Source organism: Drosophila subpulchrella, chromosome 2L (genome assembly GCF_014743375.2).
Source record: "Drosophila subpulchrella strain 33 F10 #4 breed RU33 chromosome 2L, RU_Dsub_v1.1 Primary Assembly, whole genome shotgun sequence".
Taxonomy (NCBI): Eukaryota; Metazoa; Arthropoda; class Insecta; order Diptera; family Drosophilidae; genus Drosophila; species Drosophila subpulchrella.
This window is the reverse complement of record NC_050610.1, coordinates 23,031,106-23,050,759: the sequence shown is the minus strand read 5'-3', so window position 1 is coordinate 23,050,759 and position 19,654 is coordinate 23,031,106. Positions and strand designations below refer to the sequence as shown.

Genomic DNA, 19,654 nt, shown 5'->3' with positions numbered 1-19,654 from the left:
AACTGATCGCAACTTACGTTGCTCTTGATGGAAAGTTTCGAACTGATAGATTGAAGTGGTCTAATCAATTTAATGTTTCTGCTTTTGTTTCGTCACTGTCACTTTCCTTTTTTTTCTGGTTTTAATTATCCACAATGTCTAACGTGACATATAATAATTGATTTGGTCATAACAGAGTTGGCAAAGGGAATTTTTATTAATACTTGGAAGATATAATAGAATAAATAATCCCTTGGGGAATCCACTTTAAATATTCCCTGTAAAGTATTTATTTAAGAAAGATAAATAGGAATTTTAAAAGGCTTAAATAGTATTTTTAAAGAAGATTTAAAAAAGGATACCAATTTTATATTTGTATTCTAAAATTCTTAACAGTAACTTCAAATTTAAATAAATTATCCATAATCTGAATTATCTTTTTTAATAATGCTTCAACTGTAGTTAGAGCAATTTACAAGCATTACGGAATTTTAAAGCCTTCACTCCAGGAACATGTTGAATAACATTCTGACCAAGTCGAATGGCCTTTGTTGTGAGTGAGTGACTTTGTGACTTGAGAGAGCCACCTATTCATTCCTAGCGCCGCTGGCCGAGCAAAAGTGAGCTACAAACCACCGTTTCCAGTTGATTTGCAGCAGCGATTCGGTGACGACGTGCCGTGAAAATCCCCCAAGTAAATATATACACACCATATAGAATACGGGTGCCCTGAGAATGAGAATGCGTATACGCCGCTGGGGGCCCTTGCCTCCAACCAATTGTTGATTCCGTTCCCAAAAGGATTATTCAACAGATCATCTGCGGCACTCAGAGCCGAGCAAAGTCACCCTGACGAAGCCTACGACAAAGTCGCTTGAAGGCGATATTCAGCTGGGTAAAAACGTTTAACACTGCACTGAGAAAAACCATTGGTCGTTTTTTAAAAATTAAATTGGAATTTTATTTAATGGAGCTAAATTTTGAGGAAGTTAAAAAGGCTATGATATTACTAATAGGTGCTATTAAACTAAATATTTTTTGAAATGAGTTCATTGTAACCTCTGAACATATTTTTTTAAAAATCCAATGATCGAAATTATAATTTGAATTATACAATTTATTGGTGATATTGTTTTATAATTTTAAATAAAATATTTTATTTATTTTGATGAATAAAATCATATATATACATCAATTATTTAATAAAAATATTTGAAAAACATAACTTTTTAGTCCTAAAAAAAAGTTTTTTTCTTTTAATCCTAAAAATAATTTATTTTTTAACCAGAAAAAAATATTTTTTTCTTTTCAAACTGTATGGTTAGGAACTGTTAATGATATTTGTTGCATAAATTACATCTTTCTAAGTCTAAAATATTTTCCCGAGTGCACTGAATAGCTCTGACTGTTGCTGTTGTGCCCAGAGTGTTCTCCGTATTTTCCGGCGCTGGTTATTCATGGTTATCGAACATTCGCCACCGGCGGTTGGCAAATAAACGTGCGGCACGTTGCGAATACACGTGAGTCGCGTTCGGCGAGAGCTCTCCGCTCGGCTCTCTCACTCAAACAAACGCCGACAGCGGCACGTTGGCACTGTGTGAGTGGGTGTTTCGCTCAGTGTGCGTGTATCCGTGAGTTGCATTTCGTATCTGACTTCGGCGAGCGAGCGAATACCCAGATCGCATTCAGCATTGTGCGTTCCAAGTAAGCGGTTCGTTAAGCGGGTCGAAATTTATTCACCAGACACATATCTCAATAATAAATATTGTTTTAGTTATTGTTTATAATAGAACAATAACTAAAACAATATCTACATTAACATAATCTTATCTACAGTCGCGAAATTATTTTAATAATTATAACTGAAAAACTGAGCGTTCAATACAGTCTCTCTGAAAGTGCTAAGCTACAGTATTTGAGAGACTGCTTATTCGCTGCTCTTTCTCTCAGTGTCTCGCCTAGATTGCAATCGAAAAAGTGCAAATTAATTGTTATTGTTCAAGTTGTTGTTGTTGCATTTTACATAAGTCATGCAACCACAGTGTAAAGATTTTTTTTGTGCCGTGTTGACAGAAAAACAATGTTCACAAAGTGCTAAATAAACACGTGAATCCCTTGAGTGCCTTCCTAAACACCAACAAACCCAATTTTAATTTCAAAATTTTCTAAAACTACTTGCAGATATTGAAGAAAAATATATTTCCAAAGTGAATATTAAAAACACTTGAACTAAAACTCGATCTAGTCCACAAAGAAACCCAACAAGTGCTTAGAAAAGCTCACAAGACATTTATAAACAATCAGCTTACACTGAAAGAGATTAAGCTTACTAAACAAACAACACACCAACCTAAAGAAAATAGACAACAGAAGAAAATCCAATTAATTGGTAAGAAAAAGAAACAATTTATTAAGTAGACCATTTAGAGATTAGACACGACTTAACACAGGTCTATGTACTACAGATCGACCCCTCTAAAAAATATACGCCTTATAAGCAATAAGCTCTCTTAGAAAGTAAGCTTTCAGCGGCGCAATTATTTAAATAGTTAAAGCTTGCCCCCAAAAGAAAACTGTATTTTTTATTAAGGCAAAATAAAATAATATTTTAGAATGCAAGACAATTTAAGGCAATTTAGACCAGCTCTTATGTAAATTGCACTCATTGAAGCGGCAAAAAAGAGGCTTGGCCTTCCGCAGATTTTCTGTCAATGACAGGATAACAAAATAATTCCGGGAATTTCCCCAGGAAAACTGAGGAAAACTGGCAACTGACAGATTTCATCGCAGAACACAGATTCCGAGTGTTTTTCTGCAATCAGTTTATCTAGCCCTCAGGGCCTCAGATTTATCGGCATTGCAAATGGAATTTCTTAAATATTTATTTGAGATCTATCTTTGCTTTCCGTTTGGAATGCAAATTTGCCTTCGCCTCAATGAATTTCCTTTTTGCGAAAGAATGAAAAATGTTCTCACTCTCTACAAGAAAAAAAGTATCCAACTCTAAATTTCAATGCGCATATCATTTTGTAGTTCTCGCCTTGCGTTTTATGTAAGTTGTGTCTTTGATTTCATAACCAGTCAGCGGAAATGGTATTGGGGTTGCTAGAAATCCACCATGGATATGTGCATAGAGATGGGCAAATGAAATATGATTATCAGATGGTTAGGGAAATTATGATTTTAAAATAAGGAAAACTAGGAGTGGCTTATTTTGTAGAGGTTACTAGAGGTCCGATCGAAATTGTACACTTTTCTTTGATAATTTATATTTTATAACGTTAATATATTTTTATTTGTTAAATATCCTTATCATTTTATTATGTACATATGTTAATTATCATCTATTTTCAAGAATGTGATTTATTTTTTTAAGGAATATTTTTCCCCTGGTTCGTAATATAATTGAACTAAGTGATAATATTAAATGGAACTTTGAACTAGATATTCTTATATTTTAAATGCAAAAATCGAAGACTAAATTTTTAATTATTTATAACAATTTTTTGCATATCAGAAATTATCATTTTTTAATTCTTTAAATATTTTTTTAAGTGCCAGTATGTTACTTTCCGGTCTTGGCCATTTAACGTGCCATTTAACGTGTTCGCCCAAAAGAGGGCAACAAAAGGTGAATGCAATTCAACTGCACTGCCTTTTGTTGACAAATATAGCGCGGAATCATTCAAAGTCGGCAACCTGGAAGCCAAACAAATACCATAGCCCACTGCACCCATTTTGCATCCCGATTCATGTCCTATAAATATCGCCACGGGGGGCTTTCCTATGTGAATGCAGCCTTTGTTCCTCGGAGTCCGAAGTCCGGATCCACTGGCTTTGTCCTCCAACTGTGTTGTTTACACAATCACCATCACGAATGTCTGCAAGTGAGTCACATGCGGCCACCGGGTGCCGCCTGTTGAGGATTTACCTGGTTATGTGATGCTTGAAGGTTGGGTTTGGGAGTGGGATTGGGACTTAGTACCCCCTCTTTTGGGGCGGAAATGGCAATGGCCCTTCTAACCCACTTTCTTTTCCCAGCCTGCTCGCCTTTTAAGTGTGGCTTCTGGGAATTTCGGGGCTCGTCTAGTAGGCTTTTCCCTTGATTTGACCCACCGCGGGTGGTAAATGGGGAACACGCTGTTGGGACACGTGTATGAGGTGATGTTCGCCGGCTTTAATGGCAGCTGATTCGGGTTTCATCCCCAAGTGGCTGCAGTTGCAGCACATTGCACCGACTGCGCCCTTGATGGTCACATGGTCCGATTTTGTTTGCGACTGCTTGTGCTTATTTTTGAAATGCGGTGATGTGTGGCACTTATGTTTGGGAAATGCCAATGACCGGCAATTAATAATTAGGTGGATTAATTTATTTTTAAACAACAGACTGGTTGAGGTATTCTATTTCGCCTTTATTCTACTGTCTTTAACTTAGGCAAAGGGCAAGCGACCATTACTTATATTTTGGTGATACGTGATTCTGACTTTTTTATACAATCTTAAAAACAATGTAATTGCTGTAAGGATCTCTAGTTTTCAATTGATATTAAATAGGAAATGCATGTACCCTATTTTATATTTGTAAGCTATTATTTCTATTAATTTATTTCAATTTATTTTGAATAACTTTTAATTAAAAATAATTTTTTAATTAAATTTAACACAGTTCTATAACATTGCAACCAATCCAAATAATATAATCCAAAAAATATAATTAATTATTAATAATAAACAATTTTATAATATCAATTTAATATTTTGTACTTACAGTTTCTGTGCAAATCCGAAAGGGGTATCTCAATGATTGGAATTGACAATGAGCAGAAGTAGGCCGCTCAAGAATCACATTTGGAATAATCAAAACTTTATAGAGTAAAATCGGTCATGGACTGGTTACTAGCAACCCCGCAGTTGTACAGCGCCTTCTCCTCCCTAGGTTGTCTGGAGGGAGATACTTATGTGGTCAATCCAAATGCGTTGGGTAAGTTCCTTAAGTGAATATTTATTTATATTTTAATCTTTAAATCAAAATGCATAATGTTTTAACTACAAAATTTAAAATGATGAGAGTAATAACAAACTTACGTACAGTATACAAATTACTTTAAAGAAATAATATGGGCAATTAACATTCTTTCTAAATTTTCAAATTTGATATTTTATGAGTATTAGTAGATAGATAAAAAACAAGAGTATTTTGATATTTGGTTTTAAGTTATATAAAATCTATTTCTTTGGTTTCTTTTACTAATTAAATAATTAATTTTCTAGCCATTCTCGAGGAGATCAACTACAAGCTCACCTATGAGGACCAAACGCTTCGCACCTTCCGACGTGCCATTGGATTTGGTCAGAATGTGAGGTCCGACCTGATACCGCTCCTGGAAAATGCCAAGGACGATGCGGTGCTGGAGTCGGTGATCAGGATACTGGTCAACCTGACGGTGCCGGTGGAGTGCCTCTTCTCCGTGGACGTGATGTACCGCACGGACGTGGGTCGCCACACCATCTTCGAGCTGAACAAGCTGCTCTACACCAGCAAGGAGGCCTTCACCGAGGCCAGGAGCACCAAGAGCGTGGTGGAGTACATGAAGCACATCCTGGAGTCGGACCCCAAGCTGTCGCCGCACAAATGCGACCAGATTAACAACTGTTTGTTGCTGCTGAGGAACATCCTCCACATCCCGGAGACCCATGCCCACTGCGTGATGCCCATGATGCAGTCGATGCCGCACGGCATCTCCATGCAGAACACCATCCTGTGGAACCTGTTCATCCAGAGCATCGACAAATTACTCCTGTATCTGATGACCTGCCCGCAGAGAGCCTTCTGGGGAGTGACCATGGTGCAGCTGATTGCGCTGATCTACAAGGATCAGCATGTCAGCACCCTCCAGAAACTGCTTAACCTCTGGTTCGAAGCCTCTCTGTCGGAGAGTTCTGAGGATAACGAGAGTAATACCTCGCCACCGAAGCAGGGCAGTGGCGACTCCAGCCCCATGCTGACCTCGGATCCCACCTCCGACTCCTCGGACAACGGCAGCAACGGGCGCGGCATGGGCAGTGGGTGTGGCATGCTGCGCGAGGGCACGGTGGCCACCCTGACGGAGGTGAGTCGGAAGGGCCAGGAGTACCAGAACGCCATGGCCAGGGTGCCAGCCGACAAGGCAGATGGTTTTGAGGAGGCCAGCGATATGACAGGGAACGACAGCGAGCTACCAGGATCTCCGGAGCAGTCGCAGCCCAATGGCGAGTCCATGGATGACGGTGATTACGACCAAATCCAGCGGGATGAGGAGGGAGATGAGAATGAAGATGAGGTAAGTGATCCCCACCCCGGATTTTATAAACTTTAAGTTACTGATGATTTTTTCTACAATTTAATTCAACTTTTAGAAGAAGAAAATTTAAGATTAGAAAAAAAATTTTATAAATATTGTGTATTCTTTCTAAAATTAAAAGAAAGTGTTTTAAGATTATGTGCAAATATTTTTTATATAGACTATTTTTAATAAATTCACCCATTTAACCGTAACTTTGGAATCGTCTAACGATATTTAATATCATATCCTTTCCATCCAACGTTAAAATTTTTTTTTATTAACACATTTTTAAATATTTCGAGTAAAAACAAAATCGGAAAAAATATTTTAAGCATTTGGAATTGAATATTTAAAATAACATTGACATCAAGTAATCACAAATTCTTCAAAGAAACCCATATCTTTATTTGGCATATCTATTCTTATCCTAGAGTTTCATATTAGTCTAATTTTAATTGTAAAATATTTTTTAAATATTCAAGGATGACGCGGAGGAAGAGGAGTATCTGCAACTAGGCGAGGCCACGGAACCCTTGAACTTAACCCAACAACCAGCTGACAAGGTCAACAACACTACCACCCCAACGTCCAGTCCTTTGACTGGCTGCCTGGGAACCGAGCCCTTCAAGCCACCACCACCTCTGCCGGTCAGAGCCTCCACCTCGGCCCAAGCTCAAATGCACCAGTTCAACGAATCGTCTTACAAGTCCCACGTGTCGGCGGTGAAACTGGGCCAGAAGTCGCCACATGCCGGCCAGCTTCAGCTGACCAAGGGAAAGTGCTGCCCCCAGAAGAGGGAGTGCCCCTCCTCGCAGTCGGAGCTATCGGATTGCGGTTATGGAACCCAGGTGGAGAACCAGGAGTCCATTTCCACCTCCAGCAACGATGATGATGGGCCGCAGGGCAAGCCACAGCACCAAAAGCCTCCGTGTAACACGAAACCAAGGAATAAACCTCGGACCATTATGACACCCATGGACAAGAAAGAGCTGAGACGCAAAAAGTTGGTCAAGCGCAGCAAGAGTAGTCTGTGAGTTATAGGAAAAAACCTTATTAGATGTATTTTATAACTAAGTTTCCAAATACACAGCATCAACATGAAGGGTCTGGTGCAACACACACCCACCGACGATGATATTTCTAATCTGCTGAAGGAATTCACTGTGGATTTCCTCCTCAAGGGCTACAGCTACCTGGTGGAAGAGCTCCACATGCAACTGCTTTCCAATGCGGTAGGTTCCGATTACTAAAGAAACTATGAAAAAATCCTAATTTTGTTTTACCTAATGGCCAATTTGTAATGAAATGTGACAGAACAAGGTGCAATTTATAAGAAAATTTTAGTAAACAATTTATACAACATTACTATAAGCTAGTGCTCTTCTTCATATCTAATACAATTTCTTGAGTAGAATCTTAAAACCGAAAAATTATTAACAGTAGACAACATATATTTCTATAAAAAATTTCCATCATATCATTAAATATTTGTTCACTCTTAATAGCATTTCTTTATAAGACCTTAAACATCTTTAAACTATTAAATTACAAAATAGATTAAGGCATATTTCTTAAAAAGTACTTCCCTCATTCTATTAAAGTTGGAATTGCATACATTTTGTTTTATACATTTTGAAATACTTATGTTTGGTTTTCTAATTTTCGTTCAGAAGGTACCCATCGATACATCCCACTTTTTCTGGCTGGTCACTTATTTCCTGAAGTTTGCCGCCCAATTGGAGTTGGATATGGAGCATATCGACACCATACTCACCTACGATGTACTGAGCTACTTGACTTACGAGGGTGTGTCCCTCTGTGAGCAACTGGAACTCAATGCTCGACAGGAGGGAAGTGATCTGAAGCCCTATTTGAGGCGGATGCACTTGGTGGTGACGGCCATCAGGGAGTTCCTCCAGGCCATCGATACCTACAACAAAGTAACCCATCTGAACGAGGATGACAGAGCCCATTTGAGGCAGCTCCAGATTCAGATCAGCGAAATGTCCGACCTGCGATGTCTCTTTGTGCTCCTGCTGAGGCGCTTCAATCCCAGCATCCATTCCAAACAGTATCTCCAGGATCTAGTGGTCACCAATCACATTCTCCTCCTTATTCTGGACAATGCGGCCAAATTTGAGGGAGGCCAATCGATTCGCCTATCAGAGCATATTACACAGTGAGATTTAAAATAATTATTAATCATATAACAAAGTAATAGAAATATATATTTTTAAAGGTTTGCCACTTTGGAGGTAATGCACTATTATGGCATCCTGCTGGAGGACTTTAACAATAATGGAGAGTTTGTCAATGACTGCATCTTCACCATGATGCATCACATAGGTGGTGATCTGGGACAGATTGGAGTGCTCTTTCAACCAATTATCCTTAAGACCTATTCAAGAATTTGGGAGGCAGACTATGAGCTGTGCGATGTAAGTTATTTATTATAAAATACTTTTCCATATATTATTTTAAAATGTTTTACAGGACTGGTCCGATCTCATCGAGTATGTCATTCACAAGTTCATGAACACTCCTCCGAAGTCACCTTTAACCATTCCCACAACTTCTTTGACTGAAATGACCAAAGAACACAATCAGGAACATACCATTTGGTAAGGATTCAGATGTTTTCGTACAAGCAATATTACACATAGGGTGTTTTTGTCGTATACTCAATATATCATTCAAGTGAATCCGAATACTTTTCCGCAATACTAAGCAATTTCATTGATTTAAGACACAAATAACACTATTAATAAATATTATATATGGACCATAAGAATCGGTGTTAACTGTTTTCTTTTAGAAACATTTAGTCGCATGTATTAAATCTCCATCCGTGGATGTCCAACAAGTGAATTTAATACTCATTCATTTTTAGGTTACCAAGTATTTATGTGATTTTTTATATAATTTAACAAGCCTACTAACAAACCTTTCCTTAAGAAAGAGCTTACTAACTAAAATGTAGAAATTGAAATGCCTAAGGTCCACTTTAACTTTGAAAAAACTAATGTTCAACCTGCAATACAAATTTAGTTAATCCACTTAGTTAATAGAGAATGTATTATGAACTCTATAAATTTAATTTCAATTTATATTTTTTAGCTCTTGGTCGCAGGAGGAAATGGACACCCTGTATTGGTATTATGTACAGAGCAAGAAGAACAATGATATAGTGGGAAAAATAGTGAAGCTCTTTAGCAACAATGGCAACAAGCTGAAGACTCGTATTTCTATTATCCAACAACTTTTGCAACAGGTAAGGAAGTTTGAAATTGGAACCCATAACCATATTTAATTTGTTTTATTTTCTAGGATATTATTACTTTGTTGGAGTACGATGACTTGATGAAATTCGAGGATGCTGAGTACCAAAGAACTCTACTGACTACACCCACTTCCGGAACAACAGAATCTGGGATTGAAATTAAAGAGTGCGCCTATGGAAAACCATCTGATGATGTACAGGTAGGATAACTTGATAATATTTTACACATAAATCTCCTTACTTGAAACATGTTAAAGTATTTTAAAAAAGAAATAACCAACAAAATTTCATTTTTAAATATCAATTTAACATTTTCCTACTTTAAAGCAATTATTTTAAAATGCTCAATATGTTCACCTATTTTCTAGATCCTGCTTGATCTCATCATCAAGGAGCACAAGTCGCAGCACCTGGTGTGGCTGCAGAAGATCCTGATCGAGAGCTGCTTCGTCAAGCTGACCCTGAGGAGTGGTCTCAAAGTCCCGGAGGGCAATCACATCATGGAACCTGTGGCCTATCACTGCATCTGCAAACAGAAATCCATACCCGTTGTGCAGTGGAACAACGAGCAGTCTACGACTATGTTGTATCAACCTTTTGTATTGCTGCTTCACAAGTTGGGCATCCAGCTGCCGGCGGATGCGGGCTCGATCTTTGCCAGAATTCCCGACTACTGGACCCCAGAGACGATGTACGGACTGGCCAAGAAGCTGGGACCACTGGACAAACGTGAGTTGAACTCATCCCACTCAAAAAAAATCAAACTATCATGTCGCAAAGGTGTTGTGTATACCGTTATCAACAATTTTTACTCTCTCTCTGTGTGTGAAATTTTGATCATGGGAATCTCGCCCGAATCCGAATCCAAATCCGTACTTCCGTCCATTCCCATTCTCATTGTGTGTCCGTCGGTGTATCTCGATATGCTGTGTGCCTCTCTCCTTCTCCTCCTTCTGGGCTCTTATAGTCAACCTCAAGTTCGATGCCAGTGAGTTGGAGGACGCCACGGCGGCGAGTCCTTTGCGATACCACCACACCGGACCCCGGAACTCCCTCAGCTCGGTGAGCAGCCTGGACGTGGATCTCGGCGAGCCGGAGGAGCTGGCCCTCATTCCCGAGGTGGATCCCGATGTGGAGAAGGCCCATGCCATGGCATCGACGCCTTCGCCCAGCGAGATCTTCGCGGTACCCAAGACCAAGCACTGCAACTCTATTATCAGGTATGAACCATAATTCAAAAATGATATTAGGCTCTTTAAAAATTTCTTGAGTTATTATTTGTATTCTTATCATTTTTAAAACAATATAAACTCTAAGCTGAATAAAGTTAGATACAAAGAATAGTTAAATAAAAAATAAATCCAAATCAATCTTAAAATAGTTTTGACTGACAAAGAATTAAAATTATGGGTTGATATCCAAATTTATCTAACTAATTCTTTATCCTAAAATGTATTTAAAGGGTTTAACCTACTTTATGGAATATTTTTCTGATTATTTTTTTTTTAAGTTCCAAGATCCTAGATAAAATACATATTCAAATAAAAAATATAAAATAAAAGTCCTAACCATTTTTTTTATCGTTAAAAAGTGTTTAAAAACTAAAGTTACCTAACCAATTTATTATCTTATGGTATATTATACTTTGTATCTATGATTGCTAATTTCTGTCCTTTTATTTGACAGATATACGCCCGATCCCACGCCTCCAGTTCCCAACTGGCTGCAATTGGTCATGCGCAGCAAATGCAATCATCGCTCAAGTCCGGCTGGTGATCCCAGCGATTGGTAAGTGCACTTTGTCCACATACATCCCCATCCCCATCCCATCCATATCCATATCTTAAGCCAAGTCGCGCGACCTAGCCCAACCTAAGCGAAGACAATGCCGAAAATCTTCAGATTTATGGCACACGGCAGCCGTTAAGGCTCTCCAAAAAACACCGAACATATTGTTAACACGACGCTCTCTCTCGGCCAACTGATCTCAGCCAGCTCCAAAGCTTAGACCGCGATTTATGAACTTTGCGGCCCCTGGTACATTTACTTTCCTGTGTTGACAGTCGTTGTCGCCAGTTGCGCACTAAATGTCAGCTCCGTTTTGGCCATTGTGTCTGTCGGCCGGCCAGTCTCCCAGCCTTCCACTTAGAACTGACTGCACTGGCCATTTTTTTTGGAAAAAATATTAAATATTGAAATTAGAACCTGGGATAAGGAAGAAATTCATATTAAATAAATTCTAATAAAAATATATTTATTACTTAACAAGTTGAAAACGAAATGAAATATCATAGAAATCATTAGGGTTGTAATATTACGTCGTCTTTCCAAATAAATCTAGCGGACATATGGGACTAAAAATAACTTGTTGCTTATTTTTAAGTTCCTTAATAGGTTACCTCAAAATCCCCAAAGACTTCTGAGGAACGACCGTAAAGGATTAAAATGTTTTAAAATGTTGTTGAAATATTCAAGGAACCAAAATATTCAATATATATTCAAGGAATCGAATTCTTCTAGCCTTTCAAGAACTTTAAGATCATATAAAGAATAAGTTTCCAAAAATATACTATCTTTGATATAGCTAGTTTTAAATGGAATAAATGTTTTTCTATATAATGTCCGCGAGAACAACCAATAATTTTCCAGTGCACTTGAGGCCACCGCTTGACTATCTATCTAGATGCATATAGAGTGTGTATCTCATCCGCTTTGGCCATGTGTGTCCGTATTACTCGTACTTTTGGCCAGACTCCGACTTTAACTCCGTCTCAAGACCCCACACGATCAGATTCAGCTCACCCGCTGGTGGAGCTGCTCCAGCGATTTTCCGATTTCGATTGCGACGGCTGCTGCTCATGTTGAACAGCGTTTTGCATTTGGGTTTATGACTTTTTGTATGGCATTTTGTTGTTACACCAAAACTCTTAGATTCGCGATAAATAGTCGGACTTGCCGATTAGAGGATAACGCAAAGTATATTCGGTTTGCCGTGGAACACGCCTGGATTGATTCCGAAAAGGGTGGGGCTGCGTTTAATTTGGGCATTGGAACTAGTTTGTATGATTGATATCTGGCAATTAAGGCTTTAATCTCTAATTGGATTGTGAGAACATAAAATATTTGATTGTGATTGCAAGTATTGAATAATTCCAAGTGCCGAGGCTGACTTTGACTTACTTTGATGATTAAATGCAGCCATATTGTTTGGGTTTTATCTCACTGCCTTACTTTTTGGGATATTAAATTTCGTAAGCCTAATCAAGATAATATTTACATAATACCATTAGCTGAAAGATTTATTATGAAGCCTTGTTTGTACTTTGCCTTGTTTGTTCGAATTTTGCAGTTGTGTTTTTGATCAGAATATATTTGGTTTTAAAAGAGAAATATAATATAGTCTTGTTTATAAATAAACATACACTTGTGAATTTTTCATTTGAATGAGGGTGTGGCTTATTAAAAAATTTCCAAATATACAAGACAAATAAAAATAAAATGTAGTTAAATTAGAAAAATTAAAGTAAATTATTAAAAGTTAAAATATTTGATAAAATATTTATAACCCCCATTACAAATTCGTATTGTAATTCTAAAGGTAATCAGCAAAATGTAGGATTTTTCCCAAATAAGAAAGTATTTTCTCCCCTTCAAGAAACATAGAACCTAAACTCCCTGAGCTATACCACCACTTTCCACTCCCTCGCTGGACCTAAAAACACGCCGTTTTTTTTTAAGAATCATTTACACCTTCGACAAGTTGGCCGTGTCCGCCACAAGCGAACACACAGCTATCCGGCAATCAGTGCTATCCATGAGATACATTGGCCTGACCTCTGTTAGCGAACCCAGCAGCAGCAGCAAAAACCCAGCAGCAACATGAACAACAGCAGCAGCAACACTAGCAACACCAGCAACATCAAGAGCAACTCGAAATGAAGTCATCGCGATTAGCACGCGCAGCTGAGACAGAGCCTATGAATGTCGGGGCAGTTGTATCTGTATCTGATGGATACCCGCAAACTGGAGGACAGTGGCTACACTCGCACCCTGACTGCATAAATTGCCTTTGTCGCATAAATAAACCGCAGATAATCTCGGTGCCACAGCTGCTGGCAGTCAATCAATTCATTAGGCTTATAGGGCGAAATCAAAGCGTTTACACCGAATTAACTTTAATAAGCCCGCCTGAATAATTGCCCATTGTTTTGGGTAATTAGAAATCGGAGCTGATCCGCAGAGACCGCCATTAATCACATCGAGAGATGTTGACATTTAGCTGGGCTTACAATCATCTGACAACCGATGTTGCATCCTTAGAAGAAACTGTCGTCGACCCCCTGAGAATTTCCAGTGAACTGAACCAGTTTTTTGAATAAAATTTGCATATTTTTTGGTCCCCGATCTGCGTTTTGCTCTTCGAAGGCATGTGAAATATTCTTGCTGATATTTTATTTATTGTTTGCTGCACAAACGCTGTGGTTCCTCTGCCTTAGTCAAACGAGTTTTTGTGTTTACAGTGTGTTACGGTTTCTCGGTGTTTTTTTTTGCGTGGAAAGTAAAAGTCAAAAGTTACGCGATCTTTGGCCCCCCGGGGATCCCCGAGCTAAAAGGCAGTGCGTGCGGCACATAGTGCAACCAAACAAGTTCTTTTGTTAGTTTGGATAGTATATAAAAAGCTGCCCTGGTTGCTGACTCAATAGTTGGGTTAGATCACTAAGGATGAAGTCATCTAAGTATTTTTATAAAGCTGGGAAATGTAGGTATAGGTATACTTACTTTTTGAATTTTTCTGTAATTTTGTATCCCTTTAAATATTTAATATGATAAATTTATAATAATTGGCTTCGGAATTACTTGGAAATCGATTTGAATATTTGAAATGTTCCTTTTTAAAATTATTTTTATTTTTAATGAGTTTTGAAATTCGTTTTCAGGTACTGTAACTCTATAAAAATAATGTTTTAATTCCAAAAAACGTTTAAAAAATATAAACCTTTAACTGCATTTCAGCAGAAGAGTAAACGTATCTCACAGATACTTTAAGTAATTGCACAACTCTCTAAAAGCTTAGGCAAATTAACACAATATGTGGGCACGCTCCTTGGCCGTCTATTTTATTTATTTTTTTTAATGTAGCCCTGGGGCGTGGGCGTTGACAAAAGGCAATTTTCCAAAGTAATTTACTTTGACGCCTGGCGAAAATTGAATTTGACATTTTTCTCATTTTTTGCTGTTATTTGCCGAGAGTTGTGGCTATGGATAAAATTGCAATGGCCAGCCCACAAGGAAGCCAAAGTCAACAGCTCAGGCTGGAGTTGCACTTTTCAAGTGGCCCGTGGGCTGTGTTCGACTCTGCAATCTGTCAGGCACAGCAGCAACACCAAGTGCACAGCAGCAACACCAAGTGCACAGCAGCAACATCGGGCAGAAGACTACTAACCAACCATATTTTTTTCCATTCGGTTTTCCCAGCTTCAATTGGCGACCTTCTTTGCCTCTGACTTCGTTTTGGGTTTGGCTAAAGATTTTCATTTTTTTTTGTTGCTTCTACATTTTGTTAACATTTTACATTATGGCCAATTCTTTTGGCTGCTGCTGCAGAGCAATAAGTGCAACATGCAGGCGAAACATGGACACCAATTGCACTCCGGTGGACTGCTGCTGCCACCACATCAATCAGGCCCATAAATCATTTTAATTATTAAATAAACAAGTTCCTGAAAAAAAGTTAGCTGCAGCAGCCTAGAGTTTTGTTGAGTCATTCAATTCAGTAACTGCTACCATGGCTATAAAGTGTGAGAATATATGGGCTCGAGTACCAAAGGGTTAATTGGGCAACCATCTGTAAGGTTGCTTTGAAAAGGGAAGGGATATGAAACGAAAATTGGGGATTTATGAAAGAAATACTAACTGGGAGGTGGAAAAAGTTAATAAAAAAAGGGTTTTTTAAAAGAAAATTTTAATATAAGAGTTTCAGCATGATAAAAATGGGAATTCATGAAGAAAACAAAACCGGAGTGTTAATTTTATATAGGATATTTAAGTCTTATAATATCAGCATTGTTAAAAAATGTAAAAGATCATTTTGAGATTTAAAGGAACTGGTCTTATTTAAAGAATTTCGCTGTGCGTTGATACTTAGTTGTCGATGATTAGATATATATATATATATAGAGTGATTCCATTTCTTTTGACTAACCTTACTTTCTATACTTTTCTCCCTTTGCAGCATTGGATCCTCGTCGACAACCATGGACGATGAGGGATTGGGGAAATCCATTAGTGCGTCCACCTCGCAGGCGGCCAGCACATCGATGAGCTCGGTGAATCCCACGACCACGTTGAAACTCAACATGCTGAATACCTTCATGGGCAGTCAAAATGAGAACAGCAGCAGTTCCGGATGCGGGGGCACCGTGTCCTCCCTGTCCATGGTGGCCCTGATGAGCACGGGCATGGCGGCAGCAGGAGGATTAGGCGGCTCCTCCGGCCTGGACATGGAGGTGGATGTGGAGACCTCCATGAAGTCCTCCTTCGAGCGTCTGGAGGTCAACGGATCGCACTTCTCGCGGGCCAACAACCTGGACCAGGAGTACAGTGCCATGGTGGCATCTGTGTACGAGAAGGAGAAGGAATTAAAGTGAGTGCGATAGAAACTGGATATCCAGTTCAAAGGACGCCCATTTAGAAAGTCGCACTTTGGGTATTTTTTATTGTTTTGTGTTGTCTTTTGTTTATCGAAAAATATTTTAAAATATGTTATTTTAAATATGAGTACCAGCAGTTCTTTCGGAAGACAGATTTCTTCAATGCAATATTTTCTTTTTCGCCTTCTATAATCTTCCCATAAAATGTTTTCTGCATTTTATGATGCCTCCTCATCTTAATAAGTATTCAGAAAATATTGTTTGAACAGATTTCTCGAATAGAGATTTCCCTTCTTATATACATTAACTTCGAAATAGGTATTAATGCTGCGCATTTTGCATATCTCCCCTTTACCAAGTACTTATTATAAACAGAAATAATTGTTTGACAAGTTTCTTTAATCAAATTCGCCCAAGCTTTGAAAGCATAAATTAAGATGAATAATTGTTATATATTAAGGATGGTGAAATGCACCACTGTCTAACATACTTTATTAATTTATTTTGTGACCCGAACTCCTTAAAATTACTTTCCTATTGCATTTACTAAAATATTGGTAAAATTGATTGGCTTTATACAAACCATGGAGGATTTTTCGCCTGATGGCAACTGATGTATGAAAGAAAATTGAGCCCGATGGAGGCGAGGCTCAAGTCAAAGCCAAGCCAAGATTTCGACCTGGCTAATTGACAATTAGACAGATTGCGCAAATGGCAGGCCGTCATGCTGTCAATATGTCCGCAAAGGCGGGGAAAAGCTGGAGAATACCGGGCATTGCCGAACAGTGTCTCACATAAATTTATGGCAAGCAATTATACAGTTTCGGCCATTTGCGGCTGCAAAACATTTTATCCCCAACTTTTTATTCGATTTCAATGGCTATTTTTGGCCACGAACTCAATGGAAATCGTCGTTCTTGGCCTTTTTTTGGGCGGGTATTTTCATAAGTGTGTATTGCTCATGTTTCGACTTTTGGCTCATGATCATTGCAGCAGCGATAATGTCTCTTTGGCCTCGGACCTAACCAGAATGTATGTGAGCGATGAGGACGATCGACTTGAGCGAACCGAGTTCCGGGTGCCCCACTATCATTGAGGATCCCAGTCCCGATACCCCGATATCCCGATATACCGATCTTTGAGTGAGGCCCACCAGCTGGAATGAAATGTACCTTAATCAAGCAAATCGAGTAACCTTTAATACCACACAGCACAAGGATTGTACATTAATATGACCTCTAAATGCAAAAGTATACCTGATTAATTAGAGTTAACGAAAAGTCTAAGCAGAAAGTGAAGTGCATTATACGGTTACTAGATGTGAGGCTCTTAAGATTCTATTCTTATCGTATCCTTAAGTTAACCTTAGTTTCCAATTGTATTCTGTATACTTACCACATACACACATATATCAAAATGGGCAGTTCCTGGTTGAAATAGTGCAAATATACACAGATAATCTATTTACACGAGTAAGAGAGAAGAGCGTCCGTATCCAAAATCCATCTGTATGTATATCCTTAGTCATAAGTTATGCTTAGCAATAATAAAGCTTTCTCTGTAGCCGAAAAATCCACAAATCTCTGTCTTTGACTGGGTGCAAATCCAAATGTGAATAATGTGCAGCAAATTGGCGGAGCCGTAAGATAAACGACCGGTGGGCAACGCGAATTAAGGTCATTTAACCGATCTGGGGAGCTGGGGGTCAGAGGCTTGGCGAGGGGCCAATCTGGGGAGACTCCACGCACGGTAGCCGATAGAACTGAGCAAAAACAACTGCAGAAAATTAATAATAAAAAAAGGACACTGAAAAAAATTAAAAACCATTGAGATAATAATTTATGTTCCAACAATAAAAGGATTTATTATAATTTCAAAACTATTGGTATGATGTTTGTATCATTCCTTTTGAGATTAGTTTATTAAACATTTTAAAGGAAATTTTTTAGAAAGCATATTTTATAGAAAACAGAGGAACAATTAATGGACATATGTAAACTTACTCACCTTTAACTTACCTTTCTAAAATGCAGTAATTTTTTTCAATATTTATATCCATCTTAAGATCGAAAAATTCCTAAATCTTTAAATTCATTCCAAATTAAAATTGATTTCCAGTGCAGTAAATAAAACTTAGGCCACTCAGTTCCAGTCACATATTCGGTCTTGGTCTGGCCCATACATAAATGGCAAAACATGGCTAAAACAATTACCAAAACGCGGCGGGCACAACAATCGGCCATCGGAGCATAAGCATACTACTCGTACAAGAAATAATAATAATAATTGTGGCCAATTGCTGCTTAGTTGGCTAGTTAATTGCAACACGGCCAAGACGACAGTCCACTCTCTGGAAAACCTCTCGATGGCCACGAGTTCTTGACTTGATTTGGCTTGATCTCAGAATGGCGAGAGGCTTTTTGGGTGGTAAGTAAGTGATTCACTGTGGTTGGGAACCAGTTCGGAAATGGCTTAATACGGCTAAGTTTAGTTCCGTTTTAACTTAGTCTATTTCCTCATTTATTTATTAATTGTATAGTAGGTATAAGTTAAAGCATAGTTTATTAATTTAATTGGATCCCCTTGTATTTATTTAAAATGTATTCTGCCCACTGTTATTATTATTTTATTCAACATATAATTTATTTAGAGCAGTTTAAGTGGCTTGTTATTAGTTATTGTTCTTAACTTGTTTTTTGTTTATATGTTTCTTGTTTGTTTCGCCTGTTGTTTAATATATACTTACTTGTATTTTAAAAATTCTGCATGCCTCCATTGTAGTTTCATTTACTTAAAGCAACTTTGTCTCTGTTTCATGGATGCATTTTAAAAATGTATATTTTCTGAATGTATCTATTAGATAACATTTCAAAACAATTCTCTATCTATATTAATTTATTTTTATTTTAGACTATTATTAAAAAACTTCATATGAATTCAAAAATGACGACATAATATTTGAAATTTTAAGTAATTCTACTTTTTAAAAAAATAAAATTTTTTTAGAAAATAAGATTTTAATGTAAAAATATTTTAAAATGATCCTCTTCCTTCTTTTTTGTCTGATCTATCTTGGTTGAAAATTGTCTGCTGGTGCACCTATGACTCCAAAATTGCCCATTCGTGGAGTCGCCTGTGTTTTCCATTGTGGTGGGCTGGTGACGGGCTGGCCCACTATATGTCTTCGCCTGCAACTTGGCCTGCAACTCCTGGCCAAAATGCAGCCGGCAGTGCAATTACCAAGACAAGCAGCTAATTTTATTTGCTGTAAACGTGCGCCTCCGTCTTCAGATTTACTCTAGCCTTATGGCTGCGACTGGAAACAGTGTTTGTGTTTGTGGAGTTGACTTCAGCTTAGTTCGGTGGGAAATATTCGATGACTTTTATTCGAGAACCCGCAGATTGCGTGTCTGAGGCACATT

At 38.2% G+C, this 19,654-nt stretch overlaps 1 protein-coding gene across 1 annotated transcript; it reads left to right on the top strand.

Annotated features, from left to right (window-relative positions):
* Positions 1-4,795: 4,795 nt before the first annotated feature.
* LOC119546137 (protein timeless) lies at positions 4,796-17,812 on the top strand. The gene is given in 15 exon segments (XM_037852241.1): positions 4,796-4,844; positions 4,847-4,960; positions 5,251-6,299; positions 6,785-7,332; positions 7,393-7,534; positions 7,973-8,481; positions 8,542-8,740; positions 8,796-8,923; positions 9,420-9,573; positions 9,630-9,782; positions 9,951-10,311; positions 10,550-10,802; positions 11,269-11,370; positions 15,815-16,225; positions 17,226-17,812. Coding segments are annotated over 15 exon segments (4,275 nt in total). The 3' UTR covers positions 17,329-17,812.
* The last annotated feature ends 1,842 nt before the right edge of the window (positions 17,813-19,654 follow it).